The following is a 12,973-nucleotide window of genomic DNA, read 5'->3' on the forward strand; positions in this document are numbered from 1 at the left end:
TCTAACCAAACCCGCTCTCAGAGCCGCCTGGTCTCCCGCAGGCGCAGAACGGAACTGATCATGGGCTCCTGTACGCTGGGCGGGGCTCCCTAAGACTCCTCCCCCTCTGAACAAGCCGATGCAAGGGGCGGGGCTCTCCCTAAGAAACTTAATTCCGGCTTCTCCCTCCTGCCCCGCCCCCGGATCTCAGACCAATCAGACGGCAGGTTGCTGAAGCTCGGGGCCAATGCTCGGGGCCGTCCTTATTTACTCCGTGCAGTTTGAAACTGTCAGGTTGCTGCTGAGGAAGTCGCTGGACTCGTTGTTGTCTCAGCGGCGACGCGGAGACAAGACGCGGAGGAAGGAGTTCGTGTTTGCGGAGAGCCGAGGTGGTGGGTAGCGGCGCCGCGGGCGAGTCCCGCGCCCCTGGCGGAGGCACTGGAGTGGGGTTTAAAGTGTCTCGGCCTGGGTTGGCGCCCCCGGGAATCGGACAGGACAGGGCTGGGGGCATCTTCCCGAAACGCGGGCCCTTCAACTGTTCTGCGGGGCGGCAAGGGTCGAGAGGTTTTTTTCCCTCCGAGCCGTCCCGGAAGAGAGGGCAGGAGTGAGGGGTGCCTGAAGTATAGCGGTATTGTCGCTATAGGTTCGGGTCATTTAAAACGTTAGGGGGTAAAATGACCATGGCTAACCCTTTGTTTTTTGGGGTTTTTTTAAACATCTTTATTGGAGTATAATTGCTTTACAATGGTGTATTAGTTTCTGCTTTATAACAAAGTGAATCAGTTATACATATACATATGTTCCCATATCTCTTCCCTCTTGCATCTCCCTCCCTCCCACCCTCCCTATCCCACCCCTCTGGATGGTCACAAAGCACCGAGCTGATCTCCCTGTGCTATGCGGCTGCTTCCCACTAGCTATCTATTTTACATTTGGTAGTGTATATATGACCATGCCACTCTCTCACTTCGTCCCAGCTTACCCTTCCCCCTCCCCATATCCTCAAGTCCATTCTCTAGTAGGTCTGTGTCTTTATTCCCGTCTTACCCCTAGGTTCTTCATGACCTTTTTTTTTTCTTAGATTCCATATATATGTGTTAGCATACGGTATTTGTTTTTCTCTAACTTACTTCACTCTGTATGACAAACCCTAGGTCCATCCACCTCACTACAAATGTCTCAATTTCGTTTCTTTTTATGGCTAATACTTTGTTTTAAAGTAAGAATTCGATTAACACAGGGGTAAGAGAGAGTGATTGAAGAGAACTTGTAGCCCTTTGCTTGCTCGCAGCTGCTTCTCCCTCTGTAGTCCCTGACGTGGGGAGGGGCTGGCGCACCCCCTCTCCTTGCCTGCAGCTAAAACAGCTCAAGGGCGCAGGGACGTCACCCTGCTGCCCGCTCGCACGTTAATTCACTCTGCCTCTTGGAGGTTAATTTGAATTCCCGGACCCCGCTTCCCCTATCAGCCAGGCAATTACCAAGATGTAATTTGATTTCTCTGGCAATAGACAAGGGCTCGGAACTTTTTATCTCGTGGTTTCTGATATCTTGGGTTAGAGAATACTGAAAATTCAGTTATCTGATGTACATCTGCTTCCCATCAAAGCAAGTTTCATTTTTCTCCTTTGTCTCTGAACTAGAAACAGTAAGGAAAATGCTACTGTTGGTAGAGTTTTAGATAAACTGTCATGCCTTGTTGGCATCAAAACAGGGCAGATGGAAGATTTATAGCATATTTTCCAAAAGTACAGTAGTTGTTTTGTGTCTTCAGTGTGTATATTCAGAAATCCTTTTTGAGATCTGACCATACTTCTCAGCTTATTTGTTTTTTAAATAATCAGCACCCCCAATCCCTGCCCCCCTTATTACCAGTCTGCAAACACATCCTAAAGGAAGAAGGGAATTGAAATAGAAGGCACAAGGTTACCACAGTGGTGGATTTGAAGTCCGTGAAGCAGCCATTCCTTGCTGCAGATGTATGTGCTTATTTTATCCTCCCTAATTGGCTTAACTAAAGTCAGTCATGCTGAGATTTCATTTACTTATCATGTCTTTACACAGTAATGCTCATTGAATAAAGTTGAAATTTCCTTTCCACAGTCTAACCCCAACCTATGTTTCCATTCTAATATTGCACTTCTCCCTTGTATCTGCCCTTTCTATTTCATTTTCTTCATCTCTTAATTTTCAGTCCACTGTGATTGAGACTTGTTCCACTGTCCACTGAAATTGTTCAGGCTAAATGCCCCAGCAACTTCCTGATTGCCAAATTCAAGGGACTCTGTCAGATTCTCATCTTCCTTTGGCATCTGTTTCTGACCACTCCCTCCTGGAAGCTTTTGTGATGTTCTCGTTGTTCTACTCTTCTGACTTCCTTTTCCATCTTTGCTGGCTCTTCTTCGCTTCCCCTTTAAATATTAGCGGTTCTGATTTTAACCCTCCTCTTGCTACAGTAGTGGCCCTTAACTTCACTAAGGTTATAGTACCCTCTGGACACATATTGGAAGCTGAGAATCCTCTTCCTAGAAAAATACACATGTGCTAAAAATGTTGCATACAGTTTGGGTGTAAGGACCTCAGAATAACACTCTCTCTCACACTCCTTTTCATAAGTGATCTTATCCTCTCTCTTTTTTCAGCAGTTCCCATTATGCTGACGATTCCTCAAAATGAATCTCGAAACCTATACATCCAGTGCAGGACTCCCACCTTGCTTAACTCCAGAAAGTACCATTCACATTGTAGCCATTGTGAATGGCAGTCCTTGGAGATGTGCATTTTCATAAGTGGTGTGCCCAGATACTGCATACCGGCAGCCTCTCTTCCATGCCTCGGAGGCACCTCATACCCAACAAGTCTGATAGTGAGTCCATTACCCTTCCTCCCAACCTGCTTGTCTTCCTGTATTCCTTGCCTTGGGGAGTAGCACTACCATCCATCTAGTTGCAAGCCAGAAATCTGGAAGAGATCAACATTTCCTCCCATTAACCCCTTAACCAATTGTTGATCGTGATCTCGAATTTCCACTGCCATAACACAACTGTCTCACAGGCATAACTCCGTCCACTTCCCATTGCTGCCTCCTCCATTCAGGTCCCCATTTGCCAGAGGGAACATTTATCTCTTGGACTACTGAAGTTGGCTCTCCGTTGCTCTTTCTTCAGTATGCCACCTGTCAAATCCATCCTGAAAGCTGCCAGAGTGATCTTTCTAAAAGACAGGCCTGATCATGTTATCACTTGTTTAAGACTTTAATAACTTCTCTTAGAAGAAAGATGAAACTTTTTAACATGGCATAATTATGATCTTCCATGATCTGGCTGCTCCTTACCTTGCCTGTTTCATCCTTAGCCAAACCTTGCTTTGTACCCTTTGCTTTAGCCTCACAAACTACTTGCAGTTCCTGGAGTGGCCATGCCTCATTGACTTTGCTTATGCTGCGCTATTGCCTTGCATATCCTTTTATCTTTTATCTGTCTTTCAGGTCTCAACACCCAGATCGTTTATTCCCACTCCTTCACACCCTCATCATCCTACCCTGTGAAAAAGGCTACTCTGACCTCCCTACTTTGTGCCTCTGTTGTTTTAGGATCTAACAGCACTTTTTTCATCAGTCATTTCTAATATGTACATGTCTGGCCCTCCTTACAGATTGCAGAGTCCTTGAGGACAAGGACTTCTTCATCTTATCTTTCTCACCAATGTCTTACATATAACTGGTGTTCGGATCATTTGAATAGTCATAATATGCCTTTTAAGGAACTTATGTACTTGTTACTACCAGTACTGTTATTATTATTTATTTTTTTGGTTAAGACCTTAAACAATTTTTCTTTGCATGGTATTAGAATCTATTGTTCCATATAGGCTTGCTTTTCTTAGAATAGTATTCCCAAAAGGTCAGTTCGCCAAGCAGAGAATTTACACAGGTTGTTCCTTCTCTCTTGGTTCAGTATCTTGTGGGAAAGGATGCAGCACCTAGGTCCTCACACACTGTTGAACAGTGATCACACGTTCTGATTCTCAGCAGCCCCTACCATGGCTTTTTCTGGGGAGCCTCCATTTTTTCTTTAACCTTTCATGTATTTGTCTCATCTCCTTGACTACATTATAAACTGGGAAGTGAGTCTTTGTCTTTCTTGCCCAGTGATTTCGTCTGTGGGTGTTCAGTATGTTGAATGATTTTAACATATCGAATGGTTATTGTTTACAGGGTAGGATGTTATTACACACACATATATGTATATAGAAAACACTTTACTTTAGTTTAAATATTGCAAAAACCAAACTGAAGTTAGCTTCTCCTGTTTTATAGTATTTGTACAGAATGTCATCAGATGAGGAGAAATGCTCACCTCCAGTTTTGCACAATGAATCCGACCGAGGCAGTTCTGTCTCTTCAGATCTTCAGGTAGGAAGACATGTCTAAATTTGTCATGACTTATTTATTTTGAACAAGAGACAATATGAGGGAAAACTAGGAATACATTTTTCATTCATTCATGCCATTTACAATAATAATGTGTATCAAATTATAATAATATCAAACTTTGGGAATTATTTTACAAACCTTGGGAAATACCTTACATTGTTTTAATTAACCTTTCAGAAAATAATCATGAACGCTTCCAGCATTCTCTGTACAAAGGCTTCAAACAACACAGTGAGAGGAGAAGCTGGAAATCTGAAGAAACATTTTTTCTTGAAATTTTCTCTTTGTAGCTCTCTCATGTGAATGCTGCTTTCACTTTAATGCAAATTAATCCAATATCAAGCCATCCAGAGTTCTGGGGCCCTAGATTCCCCAGTGTTCCACTGTTGGTTCTGGCCCCTGTTGCCATACCATTCAGCACCTGCTGGTGCCCAGGACCTGGACAGTGACAGGTACATTGACTACAGAAGGCGTGGCTTTTATATGAAATGTTTTCAATATCTTTTAATTCTAAGTGTTTTATCATCAAAAATATGGATTCAGATTTCTAGAGTAGATTTTAAATGAGAGAATACGGACACGGTATATCTTGGGTTTTATGGTTATATTACTTAAGAGGGGAAAAGCTGGATGGTATGTTTATGCCTAAGTAGAGTAAGTTGTTACTGGCACTGCATAAGATGACAGAAGCTTTAGGGAAATATTTTATGAAACAGATGTGTTCCTTTAATTGAAATAACAGGTTTAGGAATTGGGAAGCTATTGGAAAAGTATCTGTGAATATTTACTAGGGTAAAAGTGGTCTGGAATTGTGACTTAGATGTTTCATCCTTGCTTTCCCTTTGGATGTTACCTCTCCCATATAGTGCTATCTCTTTAGGCAACAGTGTTGTCCTGCACCCTTCATCTTTGCCATATCCAAACTTCCTTCAGGAGAGAACTGATTAACTTATTTATACCTGTGATAGTGTGAGTTATAATAAATAGTTGGTCTTCATCCCATTTCTGCCACAGAGCTCCTAAACCTATTGGAATTTCCTAACTAGTGAGAATGATGGTATCTTTTGTTATGTTGATGATGTGACTTTTGGACCTCGCCTAAGGATGGGGACTGGTTGCCAGGAGAGACAACCATGTTATCAGAGGGTTGAAACGTTCAGTCTCACCCCCCGACCTCAGGGAGAGGGTCTTGGAAGTTGAATCAATCGCCAGTGGTCATTGATTTATTCAGTTATGCCTATTTAATGAAGCCTGCATCAAAACCCAAAAGGACTGGGTTTGGGGACCTTCCAGTTGGTGAACACGTGTAAGTGCTGGGTGACTGGCCTGCCAGGAGAGGGTACGGAAGCTCCATGCCCCTTCCCCATACCTTGCCCTGTATATTTCTTCCATCTGGCTATTTCTGGGTTATATCCTTTTACTGGTAATCTAGTAAGTAAAATGTTTCTCCAAGTTCTGTGAGCCCTCTAGCAAATTACTCAAACCCAAGGAGTGGGTCTTTGGAACCTCCAGTCCATAGCTGGTTTGTCAGAAGCACAGGTGATAACCTGGACTTGCGACTGGCATCTGAAGTTGTGGGGTGGGGGAGGGAAGTTTTGTGGGACTGATCCCTTCACCTTTGGAATCTGATGCTATCTCTGGTGGAAAGTGTCAGAATTGAGTTGAATTATAGGACACCCAAGTGGTGTCTAAGAATTGCTTAGTGGTGGGGGGGAAAAACTCACAGGACCTTTAATACTAAAATGTAAACACCTTATAAGATCTTCAGACTTTTTTATCACACAAGCAGCACCCAAAGACTCAAACTTAGAATAAGTGCTAATGATAAGCATGTGACAAGGTGTGAAGTCACTGGCTACCACACAGCTCATCACTCTCGTGTCATAAGGAGGGACTGGCCCCATCAGATGTGCTTGAGTTTGAGTGGCTGGTAGTTGGTGTGGACCACCTATGTCATAGTTGTGTGCTCACCGGTACAGCTTACTTGAGCAGATGTGTACAGGTGTGAAGTTAAAATAACAACAAAACATAAACTTGTACAGAGCTACAACCTTTCCAATCTATGACACATTCACAAGAATTTGACATCAATGGCAGAAGGAGCTTTATTCCAACTAACAAACAAATTTAATAATATACAGCTTCTGGCCTGTTAAAATTTAGTATATATGTCACCTTTGATAGTGTATGCTCTTTTATTAATTTTTTAAAGAGTTAAATAGCTCAAAAATGAAATATGAAGAAAATATTGTGGATTCCCTGAAGTACCTTCTTAGAAACTAGTTTGAAACATATTGATATTGACTACTTACATAGTCTACAAGGTAGTTCTGACTTCAGAACTCTGACTGCAATTACATCTATTCTTTCGGGAAACACAAGACACTATGACATATTCATGGCCAGAAACTTGAGTGTGTTTAGACAGTTAAATATTCTTACTCATAGAAAACAGGGAAAAAGTAAGGGTTGCTAATTTTCAAACACCTGTACCATATCATAACGGTCTTACTAAGGTAAGGTTCTTTCTTTGCTTTAGACAGAATCTCTGTTAACTCAATTCAGCAGATGTTTACTGTGACACTTCAAGGAGGTAATTTTTAGCATCATTTTTCTTCATCCTGAAGGTGAATCAAATAATAAGACAGTTATGACCAATGAAATGATGATAGTGGAGTTTTCTGTATCTGAACTAAACTTTTTATGGAGAAAAATTAATATTAATTCTTTAGAATAATGACATTTCATATTCTTGAAAACCTTCCCCCCATTTTTACTGCAAAGACGTTCTCTGGGTCCATGGCATAATATCCTTAGAAATTACTCCTGAATAGGAATATTTGTTGCCTCAGTGACCAACCCCTTTTGAATGGAGACTAAGTTCCAGTATATTTTTTACTTCACTGATAGAATTTTTTGGTTTGGCTAAACAAATATCTAACTATCTATATTAGGAAATTCCACTTTTTTTTTTTTAACTTGAGGAATATTCCTGTAAGGTCTACACTTTATGGCGTGCTTTTTTTTATCCTCCTTTGGCATGTGCCATGGTGTGCCAGCAGGTAGAATGCAGGTTGGCATTGTGTTCTCTTTTTATCTTCAGTATTCTTTCTCTCCCAGTATCTCTCATACTCTTTCCATGCTTACATATGAAAAGAGACTCAGGGTTGTTGTAGAATTGGGTGGGAGCAGGGATTGATCAGAGCCAAAACCACTTTTCATCCCTAGACCTTCCTGTTGTGGAGTCTTTGGGAGCAGCATCTTAGAACTAAATTTCAGAAAAGCAGAGAAATTGCCGTGTCTTTTCCCACCTGCGAGCAGCTGCCAATTGAAAGAGGGCTCTTCTGTGTTGTAGATGTTGATCGGCTTCAGGAAACTGCTCTAGGTAATCTGTGTCACCATTTTAAATTGACATGCTGAAGGAATATGGGTACTAAGGCATTAGCACTAGAAGAAATTTGGGTAGGTATATTTGTTGGATTTTTTGCTTGTTTTTAAGAAATTTTACTTACTACAAGAGAGTGAGTAAATGATGAATGAAAAACATAAATCAAAAGTACACATTCCTTACTATCGTTTGGGCATACTGTTTCGGGAACTGAAGTAGAAAACATCTTTGTGCCTTTACCATTCTTTTGCCTGAGTGTCCCTTGTGACAGGGATATAATACATTATTTATTGTTGGCTTCTCATAGGAAGAGTATGAAGAACTGCTTCGTTATGCTATAGTGACTCCAAATATTGAATCAAGTGCTTCACAGCCGTCTCATTCTAAGGGAGAAGTGGTGCCAGATATTAGAATTCCTACTATAATTGATGATATTCTTCAAAATCCAGGTTATGTATATTTTTCGAGATGTCTCTTCATTTAAGATGTTACTGAGTTTTTTAATGCTGTTGACTTTTGATTGTGAAAATACTTCTCCAGTGATTCTTCTCAATCAACAGTGTATATCACTATAATTTGGGGGAAATTTTACATTTTAATACGTTTTTCTTGGCTCTTCTATAACAGTTGGATTTTTATTTGAACTTCATTTAGCTATTTTATGAAAAGTCATAAAATTAGAGCAACGGAGTATGTTGCATCTCTGTACTTGTTACAATGGTTTTATGCCAGGAGACACTGGAAACGAAATGCCCAAGCCCCCAAATTAGAGATGGTCTATAGGTAGCCCTCAGAACCCCTTAAGTTCACGAACCATGTGCTAGGACTTTGTCAGCAGTATTTATACGGGCCTGGAGGACTGTTTGGATTGTTACCGCAAAGGTGAACCCATTTTTGAACTGTGTCACTGATAGAATTGAGAACTAACACAAACCAGGATGTGTGTTGATAGATGAGTGAGTGAAAGGTAGAGAAAGGAAGATAAAGCTCCTTTTACCAATCTGTTCCTTATTTGATACAAGATTCCAAACAGCTCACTCAAAACAAGTGTTCTTTCAAGGGGCACAGATAGCCCTCCTAAAACAGCCCTGATAATGGGCAGTTATCAACAATAAGCATAACTCCAAGGATCCCTTGTTGAAGCACATGACACAGCCTAGTCAGAGCCAGCAGGCTCTTGGGTTCCTGGTAAGTCACAGCCCTAGTGTCTGTTGTTCCTCTCCCTCTGTAGACATGGAGTTTTCATTGCTCCTCAGCCTACGACACTGGATCAACAAATAGGACCAGAACCTCAAAACATATTTCTTCTACATATTTCTTCTAACACTGAAACGTACTAACACTGAACACTTTCTGCCCAAATTCTGTTGATCTTCAAGAGATATGACCCTTGGATTTATTCATTCTCCATCAGTGATCTCGACCATGTTTTGATTATATGCACTTCCTACTGAGCAAACCCAAAGTGCTGAATACTGTCTTAAAGCAATCACTTTGGACCTAAGAACCCTGGTCTTTTCTAGCATGTAAGATAGTATTCATTTGTTTATGCTCTGCCCTTTTCAAAAAGGACTTGAGATCTAAGCATACAACAGGCAGTGAGTTTAGATATCCTAATTCACACACAGACTTGGTTAGAATGGACTATGTAAATTTATCCCATTCTCTTTACTCTTGGTATTGCCGTTGCTTGTGTTGAAGTTGGCAAAGTCTCTGTAAGCCTCTGACACAGCCATCCTTGTGAGGTTTTTTTTCCCAGTTTCCTTTTCGCCATGTATTAACTAAAGGTTTCTGAGGTGCAAGTAAAGAAGTCCCTATTTGGGGGGAACCGGTGTCACTTTAGTTTGAATGCAGCTAGTGAAAAGCAGCGGGCCCCGGAAATATCCAGTGTTGTAGGATAAGACAGCTTTTCTAAGTTCTAATGTCATTCATCCACTTACTCTTTTAGTGTGAATTGAATGCCATTAGTAGACTGAATTCTTTTTCATCCATATTTTTTGGGTGAATTGAGCTTATTAATGATACAATAAGACTTTTCAAGTCACACTTTTTTTTTCTTCCTATTCTTTGTCTTAATGTTCCTGTATCCCAGCATACTGTATTTTCCTTGTTCTAAAATCTGACTTCTGTACAGCTACCTTCTTAAATTAGGTGTGTGTGATTAGGCATTCTACATAAGACTGGTTAGGTTTAATTAAAAGAAAAATCTCTTTCGTTTCAGCAGGAAATAGCCCTGCAGTAAGAGAAACGAGGATGGAAGTTGGAAAAAGATGTGATTTAAATATTTCAAGTCATTCAAAGATAGACGGTAGGACTTTTCCTTAGCTTATTTTTATTAATATACAACATTTTGTGCTTGGTGAATATTATCCATGTAGTAAGGGGAATAATTGCAGCATATTACTTATTGGCAGGATTTTTAAATGCTATTATTACTAATTTATTAAGTAATACTATTTAAAATAATTTTGGGGGCTTCCCTGGTGATGCAGTGGTTGAGAATCTGCCTGCCAATTCAGGGGACACGGGTTTGAGCCCTGGTCCAGGAAGATCCCACATGCCACAGAGCAAACTAAGCCCGTGCGCCACAACTACTGAGCCCACGCTCTAGAGCCCGTGAGCCACAACTACTGAGCCCACATGCTGCAACTACTGAAGCCCGCGTGCCTAGAGCCCGTGCTCCGCAACAAAGAAGCCACTGCAGTGAGAAGCCCGCGCACCACAACGAAGAGTAGCCCCCACTCACCGCAACTAGAGAAAGCCTGTGTGCAGCAATAAAGACCCAACGCAGCCAAAAATAAATAAATAAATAAATTTATAAAAATAAATAAAATAAAATAATTTGGGGGACTTCTCTGGCAGTCCAGTGGTTAAGACTTCACCTTCCAGTGCAGGGGTGCAGGTCCAATCCCGGGTTGGGGAGCTAAGATCCCACATACCTCGCAGCCAAAAAAACAAAACAGAAGCGATATTGTAACAAATTCAATAAAGGCTTTAAAAATGGTCCACATCAAAAAAATCTTTAAAAAAAATAAAATTAAATTATTTTGTAAGATGCCAGATACTACAATTAAGACAGGTTAATGCATTATAATGTGTGGCATTTTTTCTTAAAACTGCTAGATTAGAGAGCAGATTTTTTTTTTTTTAATATTTATTTACTTATTTTGGCTGTGCCGGGTCTTAGTTGCAGCATGTGGGATCTTCGTTGCAGCATGTGGGATCTTTTAGTTGTGGCATGCATGAGGGATCTAGTTCCCCAACCAGGGATCGAACCCGGGCCCCCTGTGTTGGGAGTGTGGAGTCTTACCCACTGGACCACCGGGGAAGTCCCAAAGGGCAGATATTTTTAAAGATTTAATGGGATATCATTTTGGCCAGTTTAATTTTTTTCATAAACCAGAACATTATTTCCCAACTTTCAGGCATCCATGTACAAACTTAATGACTTTTGTCCCATCTTTTTACCACCTGTCCTATCATTTAGTGTTTTTCTTTAGATATATTCATTTTTAGCTTAAATTCATTTTAAAAGGAAAATTTATATCTGTCATTATTGATTATCGCATAAAAATAATATATACTTGTTACAATTATAAAGCAATGGTTAAAATAAATGCAACTAAAACAAAGTTGTTAAATTTTGACCGAACACTAGTAGTGATGATATGTTCAGCCTGAAGTCTGTTTTTTCTTTGTTGAAGGGTGAGATCAGCAAGTGTTAAAGAGGTTGTAAAAGCATACTAACACCAGACTGAAACTTCTTCTTTGACGTAGAATAATAAAAATAGACTTTTCTTACTATGTGATTCAGTGTTATTTTATTTTATTTTATTTTTTTCGGTACGTGGGCCTCTCACTGTTGTGGCCTCTCCCGTTGCGTAGCACAGGCTCCGGACGCGCAGGCTCAGTGGCCATGGGTCACGGGCCCAGCCGCTCCGCCGCATGTGGGATCTTCCCAGACCGGGGCATGAACCCGTGTCCCTTGCATCGGCAGGCGGGCTCTCAACCACTGTGCCACCAGGGAAGCCCGATTCAGTGTTATTTAATGTAAGGACCATTTAAGCCACCATATAAGAAATGCCTCTATCCTTTAGTTTTCTCACTTATAAATGGAAGACTTGGAGCCTCCCACATTCTTAAGTTGATGCTATTTTTTAAAAGGTGAGTATATATTTAAAAACAACAACAAAAAAACAGAGCCATGCTTTTTCCCTGAGTGCAGATCTAATTGTAGTAAAAGAGAATATTCATGTACTTTGTCATTCTGCCTTTTTCTTTGGGTTCCTTAACCATCTTCAGAACAAGTAGGTAGTGTTTCATTGTATGACTAGCCTGAACCATTTTTTTGATACATTTTTTTTACACAAAATATATGTATTAGGGAATGATTTTCCCTTTTGCAAAGTATTCTGGAAAGATTTACTTTTAAGTAACAAGTTCTATAGTAGATTATTCTTTGTTTGATACATTCAGTAAGGAAAAGAGGAAAGCCCTTCAGTCTTGATTATTAGGACCCTTATAGTAAAAGTGTGAGATACATGAGAAGTTATGATGAATAGTCTGTAATTCCAATATTCATGTGTGATAAAATAGTAACTTTTCTATTTTGTGCTTTTTAAAGATAGATACCAATTCTCTTTCTAGCTCTGGCTCTCACACCAACCCCCCATGTACATGGGAAGGAGGTGGGAGTGATGTACATATGTACATACATATATATAGTTACATATATTTCTCATCTATATGTTGAAGGCTCACAGGGTGCCTTACAACTGAGTGTTTGATAAACTAAACTAGTCTCTTATAGTGTGGAATTTTAGTAGTGTTAAAACCCACCCCATTGTTTTACATAAAGTAATAATGACTTATATACAGCCACTCTGACCTTGGTCAGTTACTTAACCCTTTCTAAACCTCAGTTTCCTCATCAGTAAAATGGAGATAATAATACCTTTTTCTTAGAGTAGTGTGTATTATGAGCTCATCCTTATGACGTTTTTATTACAGGAACATGAAAAGCAGTTAGTAAATGTTGATATGATGATGTGAATGATAATAGTTTCAGCTCAGGCTATACCTAGGTATATGAAACATCCTTATTTGGGATAGAGGTCATTTGTGGGTGGGGGAGGGAAGCGTAGGAGACTTCTTGTGCTGGTCAGTCCTAAATC

At 40.4% G+C, this 12,973-nt stretch overlaps 1 protein-coding gene across 7 annotated transcripts in view; it reads left to right on the top strand.

Annotated features, from left to right (window-relative positions):
- The first annotated feature begins 256 nt into the window (after nucleotides 1-256).
- The window catches only part of POC5 (POC5 centriolar protein), a 34,251-nt gene continuing 21,534 nt past the window's right edge, over nucleotides 257-12,973 (top strand). The window contains exons 1-4 of one of the 7 annotated variants that reach the window (XM_027100801.1): nucleotides 257-371; nucleotides 4,295-4,390; nucleotides 8,107-8,248; nucleotides 10,021-10,107. In XM_027100801.1, the coding sequence (XP_026956602.1) occupies nucleotides 4,307-4,390; nucleotides 8,107-8,248; nucleotides 10,021-10,107 (313 nt within the window). In that variant the 5' untranslated portion in view covers nucleotides 257-371; nucleotides 4,295-4,306. Of the gene's footprint in view, nucleotides 372-2,733; nucleotides 2,843-4,294; nucleotides 4,391-7,760; nucleotides 7,874-8,106; nucleotides 8,249-10,020; nucleotides 10,108-12,973 lie in introns of those variants that run through there. The other 6 variants (XM_027100802.1, XM_027100797.1, XM_027100798.1 and 3 more) reach the window with 6 other exon arrangements.

This window comes from Aethalodelphis obliquidens, unplaced genomic scaffold, assembly GCF_003676395.1.
Source record: "Aethalodelphis obliquidens isolate GAN/ISIS:26980383/991018 unplaced genomic scaffold, ASM367639v1 scaffold4, whole genome shotgun sequence".
Lineage (NCBI taxonomy): Eukaryota > Metazoa > Chordata > Mammalia > Artiodactyla > Delphinidae > Aethalodelphis > Aethalodelphis obliquidens.